At 35.2% G+C, this 16,830-nt stretch overlaps 3 protein-coding genes across 3 annotated transcripts; 1 reads left to right on the top strand and 2 right to left on the bottom strand.

Moving 5' to 3' along the window:
* Positions 1–3,136: 3,136 nt before the first annotated feature.
* Positions 3,137–3,678, bottom strand: LOC119769845. The gene is made up of 2 exons (XM_038263558.1): positions 3,605–3,678; positions 3,137–3,538 (listed from the first exon to the last, which is right to left on the bottom strand). Exons 1-2 carry the CDS (start codon positions 3,611–3,613, stop codon positions 3,221–3,223), a joined length of 327 nt encoding a protein of 108 aa, XP_038119486.1. The 5' UTR covers positions 3,614–3,678; the 3' UTR covers positions 3,137–3,220.
* A 4,160-nt stretch (positions 3,679–7,838) lies between these two features.
* Positions 7,839–8,307, bottom strand: LOC119770381. The gene is made up of 2 exons (XM_038265116.1): positions 8,222–8,307; positions 7,839–8,157 (listed from the first exon to the last, which is right to left on the bottom strand). Exons 1-2 carry the CDS (start codon positions 8,228–8,230, stop codon positions 7,840–7,842), a joined length of 327 nt encoding a protein of 108 aa, XP_038121044.1. The 5' UTR covers positions 8,231–8,307; the 3' UTR covers position 7,839.
* A 7,745-nt stretch (positions 8,308–16,052) lies between these two features.
* On the top strand, positions 16,053–16,513 carry LOC119770442 (shematrin-like protein 1). The gene is made up of 2 exons (XM_038265365.1): positions 16,053–16,128; positions 16,192–16,513. Exons 1-2 carry the CDS (start codon positions 16,120–16,122, stop codon positions 16,507–16,509), a joined length of 327 nt encoding a protein of 108 aa, XP_038121293.1. The 5' UTR covers positions 16,053–16,119; the 3' UTR covers positions 16,510–16,513.
* Positions 16,514–16,830: the final 317 nt, after the last annotated feature.

Here is a 16,830-nt window from a genome sequence, read left to right as displayed (position 1 = left end):
ATGGAAATATTTATTTTGTAAAGGTCAGAAAATGTATTACAAATTTGCTTAAACAATATCAATGATTGGATTAATATTTCAAAATGGCGTTTTCTTAGTATTTAACGTTTCAGAGAAAAAAATAAGTAAAATTGCTATAAAAACTATATTTTTTAATATTTAAGAAAATTAACAATCAAGACTTCTCGATTTTTTATTTAACACCTGAGACCCCAAGCTTGGAAAAAGGGAAAAAATTGTATAAATACCAATTCTTCCTTTTTCTTGAGCATGGGTTTAGGTTTTTTTAACGATAATTTAAAAATAAATTATGCTTTTTAACTTATTGTATTTTAAGGAATAATAAACAAAAATTTCTCAGCTTAATTTAGTAGTCACCAAACATTCATAATTTCTTGTAATGATCATAAACTTTACTACATTTTGTAAATCCGTATTAACTTTTCAATAGGGCGAATATATAGATGTACACAAACAGTCTATCCCACCTGCTCTAGTGTCGGTTCACGTCGAGTAAGAATGGGATGGCTTGCTTGTTTACATCTACGGATTCGCCCTATTGAAAAGTTAATACGGAAATATCAAATACAGGTTGTTTTTAATGTTTACTACATATTTTAATTTTTGGCACCCCGATGCGTGGCGGCGTAAAATGTCAAAAAATATTATAATTTCATAATTTGTTTTATGTGCAATTCTCTACGAAATCGACCAATTTCGGCCATTTTTATGTATTGTATTTTTTTTAAATTTGGCTCAAACTATGTGGGGGCCTTTTCTATGACTAAATAAGCCATTTTGTGTCATTGGTCTACCCATACAATTATCCATACAATATTGGCAGCTGTCCTTTCAAATATGGTACGTAAATGTTCGAAAAACTGTAACTTTTGAAGGAATTTTCTGATCAATTTGATGTCTTGAGAAAAGATGTAGGTATTGATGAGGACTATTTAGAAAAAATGGGTACATGGAAAAAAAATTGATTTTTCAATTAATTTATTAACTATTTTCACAAATATTCAATTTGAAAAAAGCTGCATTTGTTAATTTATTTATTTTTTATACATTTTAGAAGACAAAACCCTGCAGCTTTTCAGCCATTCAGAAGTATGGACCAAAATTTTGAAGACAAGTAATTTTTTTTTGATTTTTGTAAAAAAATAAAATTTAGTTTTTAAAATTTGTGGACCTTATTTTGTTTTTTTTTTTAAATCGAATTTGCAATCGAAAGTCAATTTTTTTTGTTAAGTGCACCGGTTTTAAAACATGTATAGCCATTCGAAGTTTAATTTTGACCTAAATATTCAGTTTTTTGATTTTTTAAATAACGTCATGATTCGAAATCCGGACACTTAGTAGCATATCATTTTCGTTATAGCTGACAAAAAATCATGTAACAAGTTGGAAATGTAGAAATATCATCAGGATGTAGTATAAACAGTCAGTTTTAAGAGAATGCATGCAAAATATGCCTTTTCTAACAATTTTTCATCAGAATTTGAAATTAAAATGTCTTGTTGTGCTTCGAATCCCGGACATTGATAAAAGCTGATTCGAATTCCGGACATTCGTTTTTGCTAATGAATCTCACAAATTTGGACAGAAATGTTAGTGAATGGCATTCTTTAGGTCTCAAATAAGCTGTTAACATCAAAACAATCGATATTTTATATAAAATTTGCTAGAATTTAAGGAAATCATAACCACAAATTTCTGCTTTGTCTTCCCGGTGCTTCGGACGCCTATGAAATATTTCAAGTGAAATGTTTCGCATTTTTGGTAATCTTATAATTTTATTTTATTTAATTGTTTTGACACTAACTACAGCGTTCAAACAAACTTTAAATGAAAGTTGATGTTGGAATTCATCAAATAACACAGTTTTGACATTCATAATGTGAACTTAAACCCAAAAAATAGAGTCCTAAAGCCCTAAGTAAATTTTTATGTACAACGATTAAAAACACGCTTAAAAACCATTTCTGATCACTTTTTGTTAAATATTTTAATGAAAAAAAAAAGTTGACAAGACAACATTTTTTCGATGGATCAACTATGGTCCCCTTGGAAAGAGCTGTCAAGTAGGACCTTTACTGTCAATAAGGACCGCGTGGTTAATTTTTCAAAATTGATTTAAAAATCCATTTTAAACTCTATGTGGTCGTACAAAGGGTCATTGTACTCAGAAAAATAAGCTTTATCGATGTAAACAATAATATAAGCAATCTGAGCTTCATTTTAGGACCCAATTGATAAAACAAGATGAGGTGTCCGGGTTTCGAAGCGTCCGGGAATTCGAATCATGACGTTAGTGTCCATGATTGTCCTGAACTTATTTTTTTCGAAAGATTCAGAAAATTTGCTGATAAAAGGAAAAAAAAAACAGGAAAATATATTTTTTTAAGTCTCACCCAAACAACCCTCCATTTTCTAATGTCGATATCTCAGCAACTAATTGTCCGATTTTCAATGGTAAAATCAAGGGTAAAATCGTAAAATTTTCCGATCTTTTCGAAAAAAACCTTTTGATTTTTTTTAATTAAGACTAACATTTCAAAAGGGCCAAACATTCAATATATGCCATTTTGAAATGTTAGTCATGAGCAAAATAAAAAAAACAATTTTCGGGTTTCGTGGAGATTCGCTCTGATGTTTTACAAAATTGTGACTGTGGTATAACTGTCAAATAAAAAGAAGCAGTAAATTTTTTTTTCTTTTAATAAATTAAAAGTAAGTAACTAGGCCACACTTTATTTTTCTCGAAAAGAGATGATTCGATAGTAGAAAACTGCCTGAATATTTAAAATACGTTGTTCAGCATTGTGGACCAATAATAAGCATTTTTCCTGTAATTGTGGAGCAAAAAGGGTCGATAAGCATTTTTAAAGTTTGAAAAAAATAGATATCTCTAAATTAGTTTTAACTTTTCCATAAAACTCGAAGTGTTAAACAATATTTGGCCTCCCCAGCTACCTTCCTTCACTGCGGGTTTTGATAAACCTGTTGTCTCGGAATTTGCTGAGTAGTTTTCAAAATGCTTATGCGCCCTTTTCAAATGTTGCTCTAGAATTGTTGTTAAAGAAAAGTGATATCATCAAAACAATTGGAAATGGATCAACAAATTAGCTTTAAATTAAAAATAATTTTTATTTGGAACACTTGAGTAAATTGACTTCGACAGTAGAGAGCACACAGTTATCTACAAATGCATCCTCACTTAATAATAGTGGGGATATCCATAACCTCCGTAACCGTATCCACCGTATCCGTATCCACCATAGCCGTAACCATGTCCGTAGTATCCACCGTGATAGCCTCCATAGCCGAACGCCGGAACGACGTAGATCTTTTTGTGGAAGAACGTTTCGGCCCCTTCCAGGTCTTCGGCACCCACGGAATCCGTTTTGGGCTGGGCATTCTGTGGCTGTGGCACTTCAGCTGCTCGAACTTGGCGCATCAACACCGGCAGTGGGGCCGCTGGAAGCTGCGATGTGCTGGCCAAGGCCACCGACACCAGGGCAAGTAGGCAGATGAACTGGTAAATGAAAGAAAATTCTGATTAGTTTCACAAAAACAGAAATGTTCTTTGATAAAAACTCACCTTCATCATTTTTGTACAAAATTGAGGTTTGCTTGTAAGCGTTAGAAAGAGCTGAACTGTGTCACTTTGTGCTTCGTTTGAAACTGTTGATTTCGACCCTCTTGGAGCTGCCTTTTATCCCAAAATTTGGAGAGCCAAAAAACAACTGCAAAAGTGCGTTGGCTTGGAGGTTCGTCGCTTGGCATCTCCAACGGGTCGCTCGCGATTAGCATAAATGTCTGCTGACGTCACAGGATCCTCTCGTGCGCGCGCTCTCCTTCTCTTGCGCACGTGAGAGCGCGCCAAAGCTTGAGGAAAAACAAATCCTCGACCAAAGCACATTCTAACGACATTATTTATCATTCTGCGCTTTTCTTTGTTACACTCTAAACTGGTTTTTATATATGGAGCGTAATCGGGACCGGGATCGCGTAGCGTGCCTTTTGTTTGGCAGAATTTTAGTGTTTTGGGTTTGCCCAAAATGCGCAAATCAGGTTGTTTTTCAGTAGATCAATAACAAGATAAATTCTTCGAAAATAAACATTAAAATTCCTTACGATTGACGTCTGTTGATTTTTATAAGAACATATGTCATTCTAAAGCTGAGCTTGAGAAATTAACATATAATGTTATGCTACATCAACCAAGAAATAAAAAAGCAAACAGATTTGCATCAGCTTTTAAATTACATATTATCACTCAACGGCTCTTTTTCAGAATTAAACCGTGATTAAGGTTCATTTTGGGATGACGACTGTATTATGCAACATGTATAATTTATTTTTTTGTATAATGGAAGTCACTTCATACAATGAATTTTCTTAAATTAAGTTGAACCATCTCATTGAAAACATTCCGGAATTAACACTAGTAAATTTTGTTTTAGCAGTACAACAAACAAAGAAAAAAAAAATTTGCATTGAAATTTTAATATTAAAAATCTTAAGAGATTACACACATGTAAATCGGTAAAATGTCAAGGGTTGATATGAGTACACCCTCAAAGTTTTTTTTTTATATTTGTTTTCAGGGCATTTAAATAAACATTTTCAACTATTACCAACATAATTTTCAACACTGCTTTGACCAAATTGGCTTAACATTTTGGTGAAGACTCACTAAACCGGTCCTGTGGTCATGACGAAGGCCGATTTTCAAAAAGTTTTTTTTTAAATAACAATAATTTTCTGCTTTTCATACAAAAAATGTATGTTTTTGATTTTTGTTATTTTTCAAAAAATAACAAGATTTCAAAATCTGGCTTCGTCATGCACACGGGATATGTCATGAGCGTCTTCACCCCAAGTTTTTCAGCCAATTTGGTTCATCCCATCTCGAGATTTCGAGGCACCCGTAAATCAACTCGGTGTTTAGAGAAAATCGCTCACAAGTTTTGACAGTTCGCTTTTCGCATGGCAAAACATTCAACTTAAATCTTCTTCTACTCAACTTTTGAAAGGATTTAAAAAATATTCGTAAATATGAAATTTTGAGATTTTCTACATGTATGTAACCCCTTCAGTATTTTTTTTTGTCATTCAGCAATTTAATCCCTAATTTAGCTTTTAAAATTATTGAGCAATAGCAAATTTTGCCATTTCAAAATCGAATAAATAATTTCAAAATGTCTAAAGAATATTGAGTTAGAGCTTACAAAAACAATCTTAAAGCTTTATTTAAATTCGATCCTTATCTTGACACAGAGATCGTATTTTAACGGTTCGTCAAATTAAAATGTTTTTTGTTAATGTTTTCGCTAAGCTTTTTTAATTCATCAATCTTAGTCAATCTCAACTCTATTTGATGTATAACGACAAACTCGTCTTAATAAATTACAAGGACAATTTTTTTTATTAGTTTGTCCCATCGATTTAAAATTAATAAAAGAAAATTGGATTCCAGTTTTTTTTTATTCACACAAAGTCAACAAAGCTGTATTTGAATTGGGTAAATTCTAGGATGTAACAAAACGAATTAATTTTGCGGGCATTTCAGGCCATGATCCCCCAGGTGTACTGAGCCCGAATCCCTAATATGTGCTTGTTTGGTTGCGACAGGACCTGGCGCTTTGCTTTTGAATTTTAAATGGGAAGCCCGTAAAATCGGTGCGTTTTGGTTTATGCAAGTTTTGAGCCCCTTAACGATTTTAGCATTTTTCAAAAACCTCATGAGCTCATAGTCCGTGTTCCAGGGAACAACCAACGCTCTGACGATAAATTGCAAATACAAGCCACTTAAGGCTCTGAGAGGTATCATCCCCGGTTGGCCATTTGGCGGCATTGTTTGATTTAGAATATCTTTCAAATTTTGATTTAGAATGCATCAATTAAAAAATGGTTTCCTTTGAGTCGTATGTAGAAACATTTTTCATATCTCGATTCAGAATTACCATTGACAGTCATTGCTCAAAGAGGGAATGGCACCATCTGAGCAGTTCTCTCAGATTTCGGTCATTCGATTTTTTTTTTGTATTTTTTAATCCGACTGAAACTTTTTTGGTGCCTTCGGTATGCCCAAAGAAGCCATTTTGCATCATAAGTTTGTCCATATAATTTTTCATACAAATTTGGCAGCTGTCCATACAAAAACGATGCATGAAAATTCAAAAATCTGTATCTTGCGAAAGAAGTCTTTGGCAAAGTTGTAAGTATGGATACGGACTAAACTGAAAAAAATGATACACGGTAAAAAACAATTTGGTGATTTTTTATTTAACTATTTGTCACTAAAACTTGAATTGTAAATAAACACTATTTTTATTTTTTTATTTTTTTTTGTATGTTTTAGAGGACATTAAATGCCAACTTTTCAGAAATTTCCACCGTTTTCAAGTTATAACCAATATTAGGTAACTTTTTTGAAAATAGTCGCAGTTTTTAATTTTTTTATTAGTGCCCATGTTTGCCAACCTTTGAAAAAAATATTTTTGAAAAGCTGAGAAAATTCTCTATATTTTGCTTTTTTGAACTTAGTTGATACGACCCTTAGTTGCTGAGATATTGCCATGCAAAGGTTTAAAAACAGGAAAATTGATGTTTTCTAAGTCTCACCCAAACAACCCACTGTTTTCTAATGTCGATATCTCAGCAACTAATGGTCCGATTAACAATGTTAAAATATGAAAAATTCGCGAAATTTTCCGATCTTTTTGAAAAACATATTTTCAAAATTTATAAACCAACACTAATATTTTAAAAGGGCGTAATATTGAATATTTGCGTAATATTAGTGCCTCTTATCAAAATTTCACTACAGTACTTTTTCATTGCAAATTCGATTTTACATCGAAAAATGAAGTTGAAAATTTTTTGCGACCAATATTTCGATTTTTTTTAAATCTGTATTGATTAAAAAATTCATAACTCAGTCAAAGATTTTTTCACAACCTGGAAATTTCTGAAAAGTTGGCATTTGATGTCCTCTAAAACATACAAAAAAAAATAAAAAAATAAAAATAGTGTTTTTTGCATATTAAGTTTTAGTGACAAAAAGTTAAATAAAAAATCACCAAAATGTTTTTTACCGTGCATCATTTTTTTCTGTGTAGTCCGTATCCATACCTACAACTTTGCCGAAGACACCAAATCGATCAAAAAATTCCTTCAAAAGATACAGATTTTTGAATTTTCACACATCATTTTTGTATGGACAGCTGCCAAATTTGTATGGAAAATTATATGGACAAACTAATGATGCAAAATGGCTTCTTTGGGCATACCGAAGGCACCAAAAAAGTTTCAGTCGGATTAAAAAATACAAAAATTAAAATTCTAAAAAAAAAGACCAAACGAACACTTTTTGGTGGTGGTTTACTCGCGAGAGGTTTGATTTTGGTAGAACTATTTTCTTGGTCTTCTATTGTGAGAGTAGAGAATTTTTTATTTCTACTAGGCTATAATATTTGAATAATTTTTTTTATTGAGAATAAAAGATTAATTAAAAAAAATGAATTTTCCCTACAAATAAAAAACAGTGTGAATGCAACCAATCCCATCCACATTTTGGGAGGTTAAATTGAAGCTCAAAGTTTGTTCTGGATTGATTTGATCAACTTGAAAATTTTCTATATAACGACATGCCTTTACATTAAGGTCAAAGCATGCTGTGTATTTCGGCTCTAAAGAATTTGTGATATATTTCAAGCAATTTCAAATCATGTTATAAATAAATTATGTTTATTCCAAATAAATAAATTATTGCACCAATCTTTTTTTTTTTGCAACAGACACGAAACGTTTTAAGTTTATTACATCCGTTTAGTAGTAGTAGGGATATCCATAACCACCGTATCCGTAGCTGGGATATCCGTATCCATAACTGTAAGGATAGTATCCACCATATCCGTACGATGGGCTAACGTAGATGTGTTTGTGGAATCCAAATCCGAACGTTTCCGCCTTCTCCATGTCGTCAGCAGATTCAGCAGCTTCCCCGGCAGATTGTACTTCTTTGGGTTCCGTTGGCATCTCAGCTGCCCGGGCTTGTCGCATCAACACCGGGAGTGGCGCTGGCACCGAAGGCATTAGGATGGCATTGGCAGCAATGGCCGAAACCAGGGCAAATAAGCACAGAATCTATAGAAAAAATGAAAAATTTGATTAATAATTGTATAAGAACAAACATTTTTAATACACTTACTTTGAACATGTTTGATGAGTGAGGTTGAAGTTGATTCTTAAAATCTTCAAATATTTTTTGGTTTGCTTGGCTTAGCTGATCGACAGAAACTGATGAAGCGTCGACCGAACGCACTTTCTTTTATATGACATGAATTTCTCCAGCTCGAACGTCTGCGGGAAATCCCAACCCATTTAACACCCAATATTTGCGTCAGCAAACATCCAGATTGTTGCAACATTTTTCTCATCGGGAATAAATATTCAAAACCAGTTATTCTGGATGAATGATTCAACTCGTTTGGAGTATTATGAGGGTGTTTGCATAGATTTGATAATCTCGTTGATTGTTAAGTTACTGTTCTTTTGTGTTAAAATTCAAATAACAAAGTGTTTCCACAAAAAAGTTAAGCGCCTAAAAAGAAATTGTATTCGCTATGGAGTGCTCTGTGCAAATGTTATATTGTATATTTTTCCATAACTTAAAATAACATGTATGTTCACAGTTTCAATTACAAAATCCATTTCAACTGTCACTGAGTTCAACTGAGCTGAAGAATTGATTTTTTTGAATAAGTTTAGAAAACGTAAATCATGAGATTGTTCATTAGTTTTTTTTTAAATTGTATTATAAAAACATGCGAAAATATTTTATTACTTATTAAGATTTCACATTGACCGTATGAATGACAATAATACATTTAAAAACATTTATAAGTTCAGAAGCATAAAAAGGGTCAATGTTTGAACTACCAATTAGCACATCTGTAGCTGACGGTGTCAGATTTAGTTGAAGTTAAATTAACCGAAGTAGTTTCAATTATTAGAAAAAACTTACTCGCGCTTCCTGTGACGCAACAATCACGAAAATTAAGAAATTCCCAAGCGGTGTCGGGTAATTTAGAAGAAAGATTTATTTTATTACGTTTCCTGTAAGAAACACGAAATCCAAGAAAACCATTATCGACAGGAAAGGCAGCTAGGTTTCTAGGAACATCAGAAAACCCTTTTCAGAAGTACAAATCAGAAGGTTAAAATTCAAACGAAGACATAACCATATATCCTGCAAGTTTATCAGATCCTAGAATCAGAAACATGGAAAGACGGTATTGTCCGCACAGAGCTTGAGAACAAGCATCCGAAGCATGTTCGCGCACCTGAATACAAAGTAGCACGTATAGAGTGAAAGGGACGATCGAGCAAACGGATTAATCGATCAAAGCAGAGAGAAAGTAGAAATTGAGCGAACGACGCCACTAGAATAAAGAGGACAAAACATAGAACGAACTATGATCGCCGCGTAAGCGAGATAGACAAGCTATGCGCGTATGGAAGAAAAGGACAAAAGTCCAGGAGAGAGGTTTAGAACAAGAGAGAAATCTCTTGATTGAGAGCATTGAAAAATTGTACTAAATTTAAGGAACTATATAATGTAACCGAAACTTTTTAATAAACAGTCACTTTTTAATCACCAGTTTGTTAGTTTACACTCTCGAACTTACGCCGGGTTAATTTACTAATAATCCGAAAATAATGTTATTGAAGTAATGCACTGCACATTACATTTTATGGTGGCTCCAGAGAGGATAAGCACAAAACTGGTGATGGTTCAAAAGTAAGAACCAAGTGTTTGTGGAATTTGCCGAGTTTTCACAAAATAGTGACTCATGTGTAAAAAGTGAGAAGTAGTTCACTTTCCTTCGGCCGCGACCAACGTCTAGGTTGACTCGTGTTCATCAAAATCCGATCAAGTGCCACGTGCCGATCGGTCGCCTTCAACATACGGTTGGAAAAGTGCGTTCGTCGAAATCCGGACAAATCTGTTCGGTCACACCCGAATTGCGGATAAGTGTGCCTGGTCCGGACATCGAATAAGTCCGGTTGAATATCAATAATCAGCAACTGTCGTGTTCACTGGAAGAGCACGTTACAACGAAGAAATCCGGTCAATTAGAGATTGCCCGGTCGCATTCGACATCAGGTCGAGCCTACATGCGCCAAGGAGTTTCATCAGTGAATCATAAATCGAAGCAGATCAATCTGAAGGAAAATCTATCGTCGTGTGGACAACGCGACATCGAAGCACCGCATCGAGCATAGCGAAATCAGCAACGCAACGAGCAGCGCAACGAGCAGCGCAACGAGCATCGCAGCATCACCATCACAACGAGCTACAGCAGAAAAGTAGTAAGTCTACAACATTAGCCCGTAAGAAGTGATCAGTTAGGAATAATTCGCAAACTACAAAAAAGAGTGTAAAGAAGCAATATGGCTTCAAAATTGTTCAAGTTTAGTGGCAATACGAATGGTCACTGTCAGCTTTGTAATGATGCTGATGAAAAGGATAAGATGATAGGTTGTGACGATTGCCAACATTGGTTTCACAAAAGTTGTGCAAATGTTCCAAAAGATCCACCCAAGAAACAAGAATGGTTTTGTCCAAGATGCGTGACCATCGCGGAAAAACTCAGAGGAAGTGTAAATCCAATTATCGAAATGATGGAAGCACAAAAGGAAGCATTCCGTTACATGTCCAATAAGAGTACTAACAATCAGGTAGCAACCTTAAAAGAAATGATGGATGCATTTAAAGCATCATTGAATGTTAAAAATGAGCAACTCGAAAATCAATCTGCAATGGTAGTTGATAATCCAAGTGGGGAGGCTGCAATCCTCCAACTTAACAAAATTGTGACCAGACAAGCCCTCATGGACTTGCCTGATTTCGACGGGTCTTATAAGGTATGGCCCAGGTTTCAGAGTATCTTTGAAACAACTACAAAAGAAGGAGGCTTCAGTGATGTGGAAAATCTGAACCGCCTAGAAAAACATTTGAAGAGACAAGCCCTATTTCACGTAGAGTCTCTGTTGACAGATCATACAAATGTTCCACTAATTATGAAATCCTTAAAGGAACAGTTCGGTAACGTTCGATTCCTTTATGAAGGATATTTAAAAGATGCACTCAGTCTTAAAAACCCAAGTGTGGAGAACCCACAATCAATGATTGATTTTGTAACTTCGATCGAGAACTTAGTTACAAATATCAAACTGCTGAAACAACCTGATTACCTGAAGGATCAAAGGTTGATACAAGATCTGGTAGCAAAACTACCATTCAATTTGCGTCAGCAATGGCTGAAATCATTGCTTGAAAAAGAGAAAGCAGTGAATTTGCTTGAAGAAAATAAATTGCCTGATTTAGAATCGTTTTCTATATGGCTAAAGGACCATAAATCAATGGCAACCATGATGATGTCGTATAAGACGGGAGAATACTCCCAACCAGGGAACCGCGAAAGGTTCAATAGAAGAGAAAAATTGAATGCTCATTTGGATATAAAATCAGACAAAAGATACAAGTGTTTCTCATGCAATGAAACAACTCATAGAAATGCTGAATGTCCAGTTTTCGCAAAAATGGATGTCGCTAAAAGAATAGAAAGTGTGAAGCAAAATAGACTTTGTTTCGCATGTTGCAACTTCTCGAACCATAATTCGAGAAACTGCCAGAACCCTAGGAAATGCAACATTGCTGGGTGTAAGATAAAACACCATCCATTGCTTCACGAAACCGAGAAAACTCCTACCGTGGAGAAACAGTCTGAAAATACAGCAAATCAAGTTAACCACCATGATAGGAATGATAGTAGTGTGTATTATCAAATCATGCCGGTGATATTATCAAATGTAGATAAAAGAGTTAGGGTTTTAGCTCTTTTAGATCTCGGCTCATCTACTAGTTTGTTGCTAGACGATGTAAGACAAGAATTGGCCATAAAGGGCACTAAGAAACCATTAGCTCTTTCATGGACTGATGGAAACGTACAGAATGATGAGAACAGTCAAGAGATTACAGTTAGTATCGAAGGATGTTATGGAAAAACTTACGAGTTACGAAAAATGCGTACTATCAGTAGCATGTCACTACCCGAACAGTCCTTAAATAAGGACAAGATGATTAAACGTTATCCATATCTGAAGGATACAAATTTGAAAGGTTATGGGAAAGGATGTCCTAAACTTTTAATAGGCTTGCCACACTCGTTCGTTATTCAAGGATTAGAATCAAGAGTAGGCAAATTCAATGAACCCATTGCAAACAGAACCAGATTAGGCTGGGTCTTGCATGGCAAAGTATCTGGGAATAATTCCAATAAGAACTCCAATGGGAGACATACAGTTGCGTTGCACAAGGAAGTGCAGCATCATGAAACATCCATAAATAAAATGAAAGGTGAATTCCTACCAAGAAGTAATTTGTCGAAGCCTCTAATTACAAGAATTGAGGAAACAGAAAGCGTAATCGAAGAAGCGCATAATAAGAATGACCATTGTGAAATTGGTCTACAACACGATGATAAAGAATTTAAAACGGAAAATCCAACGAAGAGAAATATCTTATCCACGATTATGAGAGTACATGGACCATTGGGACTAATTTCAATAATACCAATTCAAGGTAAAATATTTATGCAAGAATTGTGGAAGTTGGGGTTAGAATGGGATGAATCAATCCCAGAAGATTTGAATGAGTCTTGGAACCATTGGTTAACTAGACTTTTAGCTACTAAAAATATTAAATTTCCAAGACAACAAACTGAAGTAAATCTATTAGCAGCAAAAGCACGTGTTGCCCCCAACAAGATGCTGTCCATTCCACGTCTTGAATTATTAGCAGCAGTATTAGGAACTCGAATCGCGGAAAACATAATGAATGAACTAAGATTGAAAATCGACAGAACCATATATTGGTCTGATTCGAAGACAGTGCTAGCTTGGATACAGTCTGATGCTAGATCATATAATGTATTCGTAGGATTACGAATTAGTGAAATACTCGACTCTACAACCGTATCTCAATGGAGATGGGTAGACACGAACAACAATCCAGCAGATGAAGCAACGAAGGTTGTAACAAAAGAATCCATTTGGATGCATGGTCCAAATTTCCTAAAGTATCAGGAAGAAAACTGGCCTGTAAAAGGAAACCGTTTTCATACAGATGAAGAATTGAAGCCAGTTCATATCATAAGGGAATGCAAAATTCCAAACTACAGTTACATTCAAATAGAATGGTGTTCTGATTGGAGTCGCTTGAAACGAGCCATCGGTGGTATAATGAAAATGATCGTTTCGAAAGCTAAGAATATGGCCTACGAAAATACATTGCTTAAAGAAGATTTCTGTGAAGCTGAAATCGTTCTGATTAAAAAGGCTCAGTGGGATAAGTTCCCGAGCGAAATGAAGTCATTAACATTTGAATTGCCAATTGAGAAAAATAGTTCTCTTAGAGGTCTCACACCGTTCCTTGATGAAAAGGGAGTGATGAGGTCGAGAGGAAGATTGGAAAATGCTGACGTGCTAAACTACGTAGCTAAGTTTCCAATTATATTACCGAAAGATCACCATGTCAGTAAACTCATACTGAAATATTACCACGAGAAATTCTACCATTTGAAACTGGATGCGTCAATAGCATCAGTTAGACAAAAGTACTGGATAATTGACATTAGAGCAACAATGAAGAAAGTAAAGAACGCATGTCAATTATGCAAAAATAGATCGGCGCAACCTCAGCCACCCATAATGGCTGCACTTCCGGCATACAGAACAATTCCATTTGTCAACCCGTTTACTTATGCCGGAGTAGATTACTTTGGGCCGATAAATGTCTCTATAGGGAGACGTGTTGAAAAACGTTGGGGAGTAGTATTTACTTGCCTAATAACAAGAGCGGTTTATTTGGATCTGTCTCGTAATCTGAGTACAGATGCCTTTTTTATCTGTTTGAAAAATGTTCAATCAAGACGAGGTAGAATTATGCAATTGTACAGTGACAATGGAACAAATTTCATTGGAGCAAATAATGAAATCAAAAGAATCCGTCAGAGATTAGCAAGCGAAGGAATTGAATGGTTCTTCAACCCACCTTCAGCGCCTCATTTCGGAGGTGTTTGGGAAAGAATGGTAAAAGAAGTCAAAAGTATTTTAGCATCGGTGCAAGAAACTATGCCAGAAGATGTTTTACGAGGCTTACTCACAGAAATTGAGTATATCATAAATAGCAGACCGTTGACTCATATTCCTCTGGAGTCAGAAGACGACGAAGTTTTAACACCATATCACTTTCTGATAAATTGTTCCGGTGATATGGAACCAATGTTAAATGATGTTTCAAAAGGTGAAGCTCTACGAGAGCAATGGAAAAGGTCCAGCCAGTTGGCGAATAACTACTGGAACCGATGGATAAAAGAGTATTTACCCAGTCTTACAAAGAGACCAAAATGGAATCAAGAAATGAAACCAATTGAAGTTGGAGATATTGCTATAACTCCTGATGAAGAGAACAAAGGAAAGTGGATCAAATGTTTGGTAACCGACACAAGACCCGGAAAAGACGGGATAGTAAGATCAGTTAGAATCAAAACAGCATCAGGAAAGTATTTGACAAGACCAGTCGTGAAATTAGCCATTCTCGACGTCAAGCGTAAACAAAGGACCGCATCAGATGATGATGGCAATAAGAAAATCGAAATGAAAGATGATAAGCAAAACGAAAATTTATAAATGATCCCCAAGCAATACGGGGTAAGGAATAATAAGAAGGTATTCAGCATAGATATAATAAAAGTAAATAAATCATATTATTTTTCCAATATTAATTTCATCTTTCAAGTAATACATAAATGTAAGGAAATCACATTCAACAATGCTTTATGAGATAAGGAACAATTTACTCATGTAACAACTCCAACTAAATTCATATTTGTGGTAAACCTACGGATGTAGATTTACGGGGTCCGGTGTAGCTGACGGTGTCAGATTTAGTTGAAGTTAAATTAACCGAAGTAGTTTCAATTATTAGAAAAAACTTACTCGCGCTTCCTGTGACGCAACAATCACGAAAATTAAGAAATTCCCAAGCGGTGTCGGGTAATTTAGAAGAAAGATTTATTTTATTACGTTTCCTGTAAGAAACACGAAATCCAAGAAAACCATTATCGACAGGAAAGGCAGCTAGGTTTCTAGGAACATCAGAAAACCCTTTTCAGAAGTACAAATCAGAAGGTTAAAATTCAAACGAAGACATAACCATATATCCTGCAAGTTTATCAGATCCTAGAATCAGAAACATGGAAAGACGGTATTGTCCGCACAGAGCTTGAGAACAAGCATCCGAAGCATGTTCGCGCACCTGAATACAAAGTAGCACGTATAGAGTGAAAGGGACGATCGAGCAAACGGATTAATCGATCAAAGCAGAGAGAAAGTAGAAATTGAGCGAACGACGCCACTAGAATAAAGAGGACAAAACATAGAACGAACTATGATCGCCGCGTAAGCGAGATAGACAAGCTATGCGCGTATGGAAGAAAAGGACAAAAGTCCAGGAGAGAGGTTTAGAACAAGAGAGAAATCTCTTGATTGAGAGCATTGAAAAATTGTACTAAATTTAAGGAACTATATAATGTAACCGAAACTTTTTAATAAACAGTCACTTTTTAATCACCAGTTTGTTAGTTTACACTCTCGAACTTACGCCGGGTTAATTTACTAATAATCCGAAAATAATGTTATTGAAGTAATGCACTGCACATTACAACATCAATATTCGAACTGACCAGATTAATTTTGCTGTTTTTTTTTTATTTTGGCAGTAAACAAATGTGACTCAGTGTGAGGCAATTCACATGTCTACTCCAGAGGGTGCGTGTGGCGACCGGGTCTCGAGGTGACGCAAATTTTGGGGCGTGATAATCAAATTGGATTTTCCAAAATTGTTGCGAAAAATGTGGCCTTCATATATAAGGAAGGCCGTTCGATTGGATATTCATCAGTTCTAGCTAAGTTGTATATCAAAGCAGAAGCAACTCCAGCTCTTCAAAATTTAATCTTGAAATCAACATTCAACTCAAAATGTTCAAAGTGAGTTCTTTACTATTTGTCAACCTTAATTTTTAAACTTATAAAAAATATTTTCCAATCCAGATTGTGATCCTGCTCGCTGTGGTGTCGGCCATTGCTGCCATCCCAATGCCTTCGGTTCCAGCGCCACTTCCGGTGTTGATGCGACAAGCTCGGGCAGCTGAGATGCCAACGGAATCCAAAGAAGTACAATCTGCCGGGGGAGCTGCGGAATCTGCTGACGACATGGAGAAGGCGGAAACGTTCGGATTTGGATTCCACAAGCACATCTACGTGAGCCCGTCGTACGGATATGGTGGATACTATCCTTACAGCTATGGATACGGCTACGGATATCCCAGCTACGGATACGGTGGATATGGATATCCCTACTACTACTAGAAGGGTGCAATGAATTCAAAATACTTCGTCTCTGTCGCAAAAAAAATGATTGGTGCAATAATTTATTTATTTCGATTAAATTTTATTTATTTCAAAATTATTTTTATTTATTTTTAAAATATCACAAATAACAAGAATAAAAAACAAAACAAACTCCTCTGTCTAAGAATAATAAATTAATTACCAAGGTCACCATTTTCATAAAATCCAGTTATTACACTGACCTACAAAAAATGACAAAAATGGGCAAGCTCTACTCTAGGGGAAACATGAAATTCCACAGAAAAACGTGCACTTTGATTGTTTCAAAAATTATTAGAC

Source organism: Culex quinquefasciatus, chromosome 3 (genome assembly GCF_015732765.1).
Source record: "Culex quinquefasciatus strain JHB chromosome 3, VPISU_Cqui_1.0_pri_paternal, whole genome shotgun sequence".
In the NCBI taxonomy this organism is placed as follows: domain Eukaryota; kingdom Metazoa; phylum Arthropoda; class Insecta; order Diptera; family Culicidae; genus Culex; species Culex quinquefasciatus.
The sequence above is the reverse complement of the archived record's forward strand: the minus strand, read 5'-3'. Positions and strand labels throughout refer to the sequence as shown.